The 10619-nt window shown below is 47.3% G+C and overlaps 6 protein-coding genes across 6 annotated transcripts; all 6 read right to left on the minus strand.

Annotated features, from left to right (window-relative positions):
* Positions 1-2155: 2155 nt before the first annotated feature.
* On the minus strand, positions 2156-3472 carry TM35_000062800 (uncharacterized protein; the record flags this gene model as incomplete). Its single annotated transcript, XM_029023317.1, has 1 exon — positions 2156-3472. One exon carries the CDS (start codon positions 3470-3472, stop codon positions 2156-2158), a length of 1317 nt encoding a protein of 438 aa, XP_028885341.1.
* Positions 3473-4673: 1201 nt separating this feature from the next.
* Positions 4674-5045, minus strand: TM35_000062810 (uncharacterized protein; the record flags this gene model as incomplete). The annotated part of the gene is made up of 1 exon (XM_029023318.1): positions 4674-5045. One exon carries the CDS (start codon positions 5043-5045, stop codon positions 4674-4676), a length of 372 nt encoding a protein of 123 aa, XP_028885342.1.
* A 170-nt stretch (positions 5046-5215) lies between these two features.
* On the minus strand, positions 5216-5845 carry TM35_000062820 (Tbingi protein; the record flags this gene model as incomplete). The annotated part of the gene is made up of 1 exon (XM_029023319.1): positions 5216-5845. One exon carries the CDS (start codon positions 5843-5845, stop codon positions 5216-5218), a length of 630 nt encoding a protein of 209 aa, XP_028885343.1.
* Positions 5846-6709: 864 nt separating this feature from the next.
* Positions 6710-8098, minus strand: TM35_000062830 (Tbingi protein; the record flags this gene model as incomplete). The annotated part of the gene is made up of 1 exon (XM_029023320.1): positions 6710-8098. The coding sequence occupies one exon, from the start codon at positions 8096-8098 to the stop codon at positions 6710-6712; it is 1389 nt and encodes a 462-aa protein (XP_028885344.1).
* An 86-nt stretch (positions 8099-8184) lies between these two features.
* TM35_000062840 (Tbingi protein) lies at positions 8185-8640 on the minus strand (the record flags this gene model as incomplete). The annotated part of the gene is made up of 1 exon (XM_029023321.1): positions 8185-8640. The coding sequence occupies one exon, from the start codon at positions 8638-8640 to the stop codon at positions 8185-8187; it is 456 nt and encodes a 151-aa protein (XP_028885345.1).
* A 605-nt stretch (positions 8641-9245) lies between these two features.
* Positions 9246-10148, minus strand: TM35_000062850 (Tbingi protein; the record flags this gene model as incomplete). Its single annotated transcript, XM_029023322.1, has 1 exon — positions 9246-10148. The coding sequence occupies one exon, from the start codon at positions 10146-10148 to the stop codon at positions 9246-9248; it is 903 nt and encodes a 300-aa protein (XP_028885346.1).
* Positions 10149-10619: the final 471 nt, after the last annotated feature.

The following is a 10619-nucleotide window of genomic DNA, read 5'->3' on the forward strand; positions in this document are numbered from 1 at the left end:
TACGTGAGATTTCTGTTCCCACTGAGCTCGCCTTAGGACACCCGCGTTGTCGTGTAACAGATATGCCGCCCCAGCCAAACTCCCCATATCTGGCAGATGTCTCGAAACAAGACTCCGAAGCTGCCGAAGCAACCCCGTTGGTTCAGTTTGTCAGCACGGTTGGGTGCCCACGGGCCCTCCCGTAAAGGAGAAAAACGGGGACACATGCCCTTGCGAACACGCGCCACCTCCCGTGGAGACGGGGTTGCCGCCATAAAATCCCAAACCTAGACGGTGCATGGCCCACAGACTACGCGAAACCCATTGGTCCCTTCATTCGATAAGTGAAGCAACGTTCCGAGCGGTGGTATTTCATTTGTGCTTGCGCTTCCACCTATACTACACCCCAGATGCCGCCGCACAGAGCCAGACTGGAGTCAAACTCAACAGGGTCTTCTTTCCCCGCTTGGCCCTTCAAGTCCGTTCCCTTGACTGTCGTTTCGCTAGATAGTAACTCGGGACAGAGGGAATTCTCATTACTCCATTCATGTGTGCACCCAATCGCACCGCAGGGCAGTGGACTAGCGTAAAGGATCCACACCCCCACTCCAGTCGCTCACGCACATGTCGTTGGATATCTCCACGCCGCCATTCAGTGAACCCCACAGAGGCCGCAGTGGAGCGGTCCAACAACACAAAGTGTCCTTCCCACTCACAGTGCACACACACACACACAATGACAGTCTCACATGCTCATATCAGAGAGGCACTACGGCATTCCCTAAAATTTACACGGAGCCACACACCTACAGAGAGGAAAAAGAGACACACATGAAAAGAACAACAACAACAACGGGATACCAACACCACACCGTGCACTCACAATACAATAAACACAGCTGCCACTCCCATCAGAGAAACACATCCACCCACACCAGCACATCCACTCAACCCCCAAAAAGAAAAAGAAAACAAGACCCATTACGCGAAGCCGAGGCGGAACAGTCTCAGTCCATCTCCCCGCAGGTTGCAGTCACTCAAGCAAACCACACAACAAACAACACACACCACAAGGGTAGAAATATGTTCGCGGCAATGCCGTGAGTGACACCACCGAGAGCGAAGGTGAGAACAAAGAAACGTGTTTTTATTACGTGGGCGGTGTGGGTAGTAACCCAAACACACAAAGGAACACACAACAGAGGGGCACACTCAAACACCTACAACCCACCAATCTTTATACCAAAATAAAAATGCAAAAAAAAAGAGTGACTGCGTGAGGCAGACACAATAATGGAGCAAAGATGTAAAAACAAAAAGAAATCCATTACTTAATGTGGCTGCTATGCCTGGACACCGTCCAATTCACCCCAAGGTTAACAACGGAAAATCATTGTGTACCGAACGTGCTGTACCCATATCTTTTTATTCTTGATGTCCGTGCAGCAGTTTGTATATAATGAAAAAAAAAGAATCATTCCATAAAAATGAACACACAAGACACACGGGGTGTATCGGAAACGCAAAAGAGAGAAACACACAGCTGCACATAATGTGCAATGAAATTATAATGACACACAAGGGAAAAACAACATAATGAAAACAAAACAAAAAGAAAGAAAGCCGTGATCACTATGTGAATATGTTCAGGAGGCAAGAACACAATTCCCAGCAGTAGGTGTGTGTGTCTTTCGTACAGGGCGAGCAATGGGAATGATGCACACATGATGACAGTCCACACACACACACACAAAGAGAAGGAGGGTTGGTAGTGTGCGTGTTTGTGTGTCTTGAACCTCCTGCCATTCTTCACATTTCAGTCACAGCAATTAAAACATATTGGGATTGTATTCCATTCCCATGGGTAAAAGCAATAGTTATTAATATCACGGAGCATACACACATCACCAGGAGACCACAGTAAATGGCGGCAAAACAGACCACAGATAATAATGCCATCAAAGAAAGAGGACACGCCTCTCAGAAAACGATGGTTTATCATGTGATGAATGCCATAGGGAGTCCAATAAATTTGTTCAGTAAAAAATGCAAACAAGAGATTTATCGTACTGAAAAAAAAAACAGTAAAATCCAATAAAAAGAACAGTGCACCTACAACGCTTCCATATCCACTCAAACAAAGGCTGACTGTACAACTGTGTCATGGGAACACCGATCAGCACACGAGTGCGAAACCCAACACACATAACAGAAGCATCACCAAAGGACCGTGTGCCAACGTAAAAACAACCCCACCGTCCTTGCGTTTTTTGGCCTTCTTCTCCAGTTCCTCCTTCTCCTGCGCCATCCTTTCTGCTTCGTCCCTTTTCGCCTTCTCCTCTGCTAGCCTCCTCTCCCTTTCTTCTCTGTCTCTTTTTTCTTTTCCTTCTCTTTCTTTTCTCTCCCTTTCTTCTCTCTCTCTTTTTTCTTTTTCTTCTCTTTCATTTCTCTCCCTTTCTTCTCTTTCAATTCTCTCCCGTTCCTTTCTCTCCCTTTCTTCTCTTTCCCTTCTCTCCCGTTCCTCTTTGTCCCTCTTCTCCTTCTCTTTAATACTATCTTCAATCGCCTTTTTCATCTCCTTAGCAACCTCCTTGGCGGTCTCCACTCTTTTTTCCTTTGCTTTCTCCCGGTGCGTGAGACTCCCGATCCTCTCCTCCGTCTCCTTTGATTCACTCATCTCCTTGATTGCCTTTTGGACCAACCCGCCCTTTTCTCTGGCTTCTTCCGCCAAACTCTCCTGTTCCGCTAACCGTGCGTCAATCTTCTTTAGTGCCGCAACTGCTTTCTTGGCCTCCTCCTTCGCTTCAGCAATCTTCTCCTCAGCCGCCTTTATGTATCCTTTGGACCACCCAACGCGATGCCCATACGCCAACACATAGGCAACCATCTTTCCGCTCATGTTTCTCCCGTCTTTATCGAGTCTTTTGTTCACCTCCGAATCCCCGTCCCTCATATACCCCAAAAAACCCTCCAATATCCGATCTAAGTCCGCCCTGGCGCTCTCTATATTATTACGTATGGTCGCACAACCATCCTGTGCCGCCTGCGCCTTAGCAACTGATAATCGCGCCTTCTCCGCCTCAACAAGAGTCTCGTTTGTTTTTTGCTTGGTTTTTTCCACCTGTTTCCCCAACTCTTTTACTTTCTCGAGAGTCACGCTTACTCTTATCCCACCGGTTCCCTTGACATCAGGAATGTGCTCGTCAATTTTCCTTTCCAAGTCTTTGACGATCCCACTCAGCTCCCCAGCGCTCTTCTTGGCGAGCGCAGCGTCCGTGTCACAGGCGTTTCGGTACTTCTCCCACTCGGGTAAACAGAACTCTCCTTTCAAAAGCATTTCTCCTGCTCCCACTATTGAGCTGTTAAGCTTCGTTACCATATCAGTGTATTCGGTATCGCCAGGGGCGCCATCAACATCATAAACACACACACAACATTGCAGGAGTACCAACAGGTACACCACACGGCGCAGTTGGATGAACATCGTTGTCATTATTGTCACTGTGAGTTGCTTGGATCTGTGGTAACAAGGAAGAAGAGGAAAAAGAGAAAAGCAGACGCACATTTAACACACAAGGCAGTGGGCACACAGCAATACAAAAAGAAAGAAAGAAAGAGAGAGAGAGAACACATCACAACAGCAATCAAACACAACCCAATGAGGGGTACAACAGTAAACCACTCACACAATAAAACACACCCAGAGTTACACAGATATTGAAACAACACCCTGAATTTAGAAGAAGTGGAAAACAAATGGTATCAAAACAATATTGAATAAACGTCTCCACACACACACTTCAATATCTTACTCGGTATTCATACACACACAGTGTCTGTATTCCCATTACAATAAAATCATTACCAGGCAGTTCGAACACCAAAATACACCAAAAACACAGTGTACGCCCGGCAACAAACACAAAAACAATACCACAAGTCATCAACAAAACAAAGAGACTGTACAATAATCAACACACTTCCAAACAGAAAAATGATGAAAGAAACCAATGCATCACCATAATATTTATACCAGCACCACAATTGGAATCCAAAACCCATTCACTCACAACCATAACAAAAATGACTGCATACATCACTGTAATACCATGCCACTCTTTACAAAAAGAGGCAACACACAATTACTCTCACACATACATATTACCTCTTTATTTATCCTTATTATTATTATTTTATTTTTTTTCCTCAGAATGCCAATTCGCCTCATCTTCTCCCACAACATTTTCAGCAAAAAAAAAAAAAATGCGACCACACACAATCGATCACACATACTTCCTTTACTCCATGGTGTGCATTAGGAGGGTATGATCAAACATATCCCCTTTCACCCCTCCACCCATGGTACCCCGTATTGTCATGGATTTTTTTTTTTTCTTTTTGTCTTGATGGATATTACTCCAATGGTACGGCTATCAACCGTACACCGTAGAGCAATTTAATTACCGACTTTCGAGTGGCTCCGAAGAGGAAGATGATCCCTTTATTTTATAGGATGCCCAAGCTCTTGTAATATGTTTTTTGTTGTAGCCCGTTCCCATACGAGAAAACCACTCTGCGAGAAATCTGATCGAGTAAACCCTACCAGATCTCTCTACTCTCACTTTTCTTACCCAAAACCCATCCTCAAGTCTCCTTTTTGTTATTTTTTTTAATAGATTGGCCTCAATGAATTCCTATTTATTTTGTTGCTTGTTTTTGGTCGGCGACAGACGTCTTGAGCGTACTCTTCCATCAAGGTTTCCATGCTCGAGCCCGTCGCTGATTTTAGAGAGGTGGGGAGGCCTTACAGATGGGAGGGGTAAGCTGCGTAGGGTTTCTCTTGGGTGTGAAGACTGTGGCATAGTGTAGTTCCACTCCACCACAATAAGGAACTGTGCTGACAGCTTAGAAAAACATAGTTTCATCAGGGGTACATCATCAACCATCGCAAATTGAACTCGCAGTGGCTGAAGAGTGGGGCAACACAAGAGGTGCAGAGCTGTTTCTTCGCATTCGTCGCGTTGCCTGGTGTGGGCGTGGGTGGGTTGATACCCGTGTCGTGGCATTCGGTGTAGAGTTAGGCCTGACTTACTCATACATTGGTGGCCACACGTGGGACAGACTAATGCCGGAAGGTCTCTCGTTTTCGTTGTTTTGTATCGTGCATTGGTGGAATTCGATTTTTTGGGCAGACCCTCTCCTTCATGGAATTTTCTGCAGTGTATTACGAGGGAGTCTAGGTGAGCGTAGAACTTCTGGCATACTCCGCATTGGACTTTTTCCCTCTGTCCTCACACTCCGGTGGCGACGTATCTCGCTGGCGTTTCTTATTGCGCGGAAACGTTGCTTGTATCGTTGTTGGCGGAATTGGAGTTCCAGGTGGGTGTTTAAATTCTGTGTGGCAGGCGAGACCACCAATGTTGCCAAAGTCGCGTAGACATAATTCGCAGCATAGTGAAGCAGGCTGTGGTATGAGCTGAGGGCGAGGTGCGTCGTTTTTGTGGTTCTCAGGATGCCGTGCTCTAATATGGGATTTGAGACCTGTTTTAGAGCGCGCTACCATATCACAGTTGTGATAGGGAAATGCTGATCCTTCTGGTGGTATCGGTTCGTCGGCTCGCGGGCGTTTTCTCTCTGGGACAGGGCATGTGACATTGCGCATGTATCTAAGGTGGCGCGTTGATCCATTTTGAAGCGGAAATGTTCGTTTACACATACTGCAGGCAAACGGATGGAGTTTTGCTCTAGGGCGAAGTGGGACGGGGTAACGTTGTGTCCGGAGGTGGGGGTTGTGGGGGTGGCGGAGGTTCTGGCGGGATGTCCGGCGGAGGTGACTCATGGGGGAATTTGATCTTCCAGAGCGCATCGGCCCTCTTTAACCCATGTGTTTGTTGACCATATGTTGTACTGCGGCACTCCTGCATGAGTATTGTGTCCCACATTCAGTGCAGGTGGTGCGGTCGGTTGCTTTGTTTAGTGCATAGCGCGGTCTTTTTTGGCCAGGTGGAATAGTGGGTACTGGCATGTTAATTTGTTGGTGATTACACCATCGACAACCAGAGGGAATATGGGTTTGTATCTTTCGCAGCAACCAGCCATAGCGATGCGAAGCACCTGTGTGAAAACGTGCTAAGGCTGTTTCTTCCTCTCTGGTGAGTTCCGGGTTGTCTTTGGTGGGGTCCCAGGATCCAGTGATTTTTGATCTATGGGAGAGATGGGGTGTATCCCCACCCTTAAGTATTCGTTTGGCGTAGGCTATTATATCTGTGATCCAAGTATCAGTTCTTTGAGGTATTTCCGCAGCTTTTTTAGCTTCTGTGTCGCTTTGCTCATTTTTCTCTACACCGCAGTGACCAAAGATAAATTGTAGTTGTATGCGGGCCTTGCGACGTTGCACTTGAAGAATCAGGTTCCACAGGAGCTGTAGTATAGGGTCTTTTACAGTCAGTGGGCCTGTTTCCAGTGCCGTGAGAAGAGACAGTGAGTCCGTGAAAATGGAGACCCTGCATGGCGTTGGGTTATTTGCGGGAATTATTTTGAGGAGTCTCCGTAAACCTTCGTATAGCGCTACGGATTCNCATTCAGTGTAGGTGGAAGGGTCTGTTGCTTTGTTTAGTGCATAGCGCGGTCTTTTCTGGCTAGGTGGAATAACGGGTGTCGAAGTACTGACTTTTTGGGGGTTGCAACAGCGACAACCAGGAGGGATATGGGTTTGTATCTTTTGCAGCAACTAGCCATAGCGATGCGAAGCACCTGTGCTAAAACGTGCTAAGGCTGTTTCTTCTTCTCTAGTAAGTTCCGGGTTGTCTTTGGTGGGGTCCCGGGATCCCGTGATTTTTAATGTATGGGAGAGATGGGGTTTATCCTCTCCCTTAAGTATTCGTTTAGCGTGGGCTATTATATCTGTGATCCAAGTATCAGTTCTTTGCGGTAGTTCTGCATCTTTTTTGGCTTCTGTATCGCATTTTTCATTTTTTACTACACCGCAGTGACCAAAGATAAATTGTAGTCGTATGCGGGCCTTGTGACGTTGCACTTGAAGTATTAGGTTCCACAGGAGCCGTAGTATAGGGTCTTTGACGGTCAGTGGGCCTGTTTCCAGTGCCGTGAGAAGAGACAGTGAGTCCGTAAAAATGGAGACCCTGCATGGTGTTGGGTTATTTGCGGGAATTATTTTGAGGAGTCTCCGTAAACCTTCGTATAGCGCTACGGATTCGGCTGTGTAGCTGCAGGCTAGGGGGCCAGCGCCTCTATGTGTGGTGCATAGCAGTTCACCATCTTTGTATATCATTGCTGCTGCTCCAGATTTTACTCCGAGAAATACGGAGCCATCAGTCCAGATTTCATAATGTGTACGCGGCGGCGGATCTGTGCCTTTACGGCGGAAGTGACGGGCTATCCAACGCTCGGATGCTTCTTTTTTCCGTTCTTCAGGGTCATCAGCTGAGACATTTTCCAGCGATGTGAAGAAGCGAGCGCGTTTACCGAACCGTAGAGTTGGTGTCAGTAAAGGGGGCTCGCGTGGCTCTATAACGAGTGTTGGATAGATTTTCATGATGCGTACATAGAATTCTCGTACTGGATGGGTTTCGTGATAGACTTGTTCTGCGCTTTCTTTGAGAGATCCACCTCGTGTTTGGCATCGCATTAAATATTTGAGGCTCCGAATCATGGCCATCATCTCTAATGGGAGAAGACAGCCTTCACGTAGTGCGTCGGCGGAGCGACACCCATATGGGATACCTGCTATGGTTCGGCAAGCTTTGTTTTGACCTGAATCTAGAACTCTGCGTGAAGTGGGAGCCGCATCCCAATACCAGATCTCAAAGCCGTAGAGCGTCCGGGCTTGAACTAGTGTCAGGTAGAAGGTTCGAAGGACATCACGCTTCGATCCCCATGTGGTGGAGGAGATTGCTGCAAGTTGTAGTAATCGAAAATTCATGCGTTGTCTCGTTTGAACCACATGGGTAGACATGCCTCGGTAGTTAGGGAAGGTGATGCCTAGGAGTTCAGGTGTTTTCTCCGGGCCTACGGGGATACCGCGTAGTTTAAGAGAAAGGGGATGCGGGTCTGAGGTTCCAAAAAGTGTGTATTTCGTCTTGTCCACGTTGATTTCCATAAAATAGTTTTTGGACCATTCATCCACTATGTTTAGTCCTTGTTGCAGTGTACTGTTTATGATGTCTCTGTTGACGTGTCGTACTGCTAGTGTGAGATCATCGGCGAAAAACCATGAAACAATAAGGGAACTTGGGATAGTCGTTTGCTTAGGGTGTTCATTACTATAATGAACATAAGTGGGCCGAGGACTGTTCCTTGTGGCACGCCGCAGTGGAAAAGCATTAAAGGAGAGGATTTACTGTTTACTCGTATTTTGGCTTGGTGCCCCTTAAGGAAAGATGCAGACCATCGAATGATGTGCGGTGGGAGTTCCATCTCTCGCATCGCACTAACTATACGATCATGGTCTACAGTATCGAAAGCTTTGGCGTAGTAAACGAATACTGCACCTGTACGCGAATCAGGGGTGGGTCGTGTGAGGGCTGCGCGTAGATGCAATAGTTGATCTAACGTCGAGTGAACAGGTCTAAATCCAGATTGTTGCGGGGTCAGCTTGGTTTCAGTAACATCTCTTATTCGGGCTGCAATGATCCGCTCCATTAATTTGGACAGACAACTAGTGAGGGTAACTGGTCTGAATGAATCCAAGTCGGTGGTTTTCTTTCTGGGTTTAAGAAGTGGTACAATGATGTCTACTTTCCAAGAGACTGGAACAACGCCTGTACGGAGGCTCTCGTTGAAGAGGGCAAGAGTCTCTGCTTTGGCACGAGGTCCCAAGTGTTGGAGCGCCTCGCCGTAAATACCATCTGGACCTGCGGCCGTCCCTTTAGGAAGGAGACGCTGTGCCCGTTCCAGTTCTGCTGCTGTAATGGGGATGGATTCTGTATCGGTGACTGGAATGGGCGGTGGAGGGTGGGAATGTGGGTGACGTTGAGCTCGTCGTGAATACAAGCGGATAAAGTGCTTGGCTTTCTGATTTTCTGTGAGTACCTTGTTGTTAAGCTTAATCGCCGGGGTAATGAGGGGTCGTGGGGCGTAAATCCTCTTCAAAATGTTTCAACAGCAGCCGTCTGCCACGGCCATGTTATTACAGAGGGTTTTCCAGCGTCTATGGGATGTTTGTCTTTGCACTTCTCTTCTACGAGCTACTAGTCTCTCTCGGGAGACAGAATGTTTACAATTGTGAATCTTCTCTTCGATTTCATCTAATTCTGGGGTCCAAAAAGGAGTAGTGACTTGACCCCCGCAGCTTTTGCGATACGGATGGCGGAGGTCAGCAGTCGTTCTCTCTTGTGAACGCTCATTTTCTCTTTAAGGCGTTTATTGCACTGTGCGTTTGACATTTGTCTAAAGCGAGACCACTTCGCTTTCTTCCATGCATAGATGGGTGCACGAGGGCGAGGGAGCCGCAGTGGTTCATCATTATCATCTACTACTGCTACGTCGAAGGGGATGGTGCAATGATCGCTGTCCAGGGAGAAGGATGCCGTCCAGGACTCGAGACGGCATTCTCGGGATATTGTCACATCTGGCGCGGACGGGCCATGGCGTGTGGTGTGGCGAGTGCAGTCTCCAGCGTTATGAATAACGTAATCATTATCTGAGCACCATTGTACTAGCACATCGCCACGGGTATCTGGGGGGATCGCGCGATTCCATGCCATTGCATGCGCATTAGCATCTGCACCAATGGGGTGAGGTCCGCTTGTCGTCAAAAGCGTGTCTAGTTGCGAAGTTGTGAATGATCTCCCCGGAGGGAAGAATATGCTGACATCACTGTGAGCGCCAGACTTTCTGACATGTGGATCGTTGCAATGGGCATGCCCAATGCTTGCAACTACGGTGAGTCCTACTTCTACTGGCAGATCTTCACGCACAAGAATCGAAACACCGCCTCCTTTAGAGGGGTGGGACACTCCATGATGTTGGTTACAAGCGATTGTGAAACTCGACACTTCCGCACAAGATAGTTTCGTCTCGCTTAGAAGGCAGAATGACGCATTCTCCTCAACAAGGGTTTTTGTGGAGAGCAAGCCTCTTGGCCTGGATAAGTCCAGCTGAGTTCCATTGCATACCTCGCAGTGAAGGGCTGGGATTCTCCTCCACATCACTCAGCAGCAACCTGGTGCGGATGATACTGCTGATAGCTCGTCGGCACGTGCCCCAGGACCTTCTTGGTTATATTTCTGCCTCACCACGATGCGGTTGGTCCCGGTGCTGTATAACGCCGTAGCCTAAGGGCCAACGGGTCTTCAAAAAAGAAAAACGTCGCTGGCTCTTGGCTTCCTGCGACAATTCGAAGTACTGGAGCTTGGCACCACGACTAGGCAGCCGGCATTTCAAGGAAGACTTGTTGTTGTAAAAGATGAAATGATGAAACTCAGAAATGATCATCATACTATACGGAGCGAAATAAATGAACTATTTCGTATGTTACAAGAAGGTTTTAATGTTTTGCATGAGCAAAGTGATAAAATACAATACTCTATTACTGAAGAAAGTAAAGTAATAGCCTCACAGATTGCAGCAGATGTAGTGAATGATATGGTGCAACAAACTGTTTTTGATCGACTTAGGGA

Source organism: Trypanosoma theileri (assembly GCF_002087225.1).
Source record: "Trypanosoma theileri isolate Edinburgh chromosome Unknown TM35_Tth_6_V1, whole genome shotgun sequence".
Classification (NCBI taxonomy): domain Eukaryota; phylum Euglenozoa; class Kinetoplastea; order Trypanosomatida; family Trypanosomatidae; genus Trypanosoma; species Trypanosoma theileri.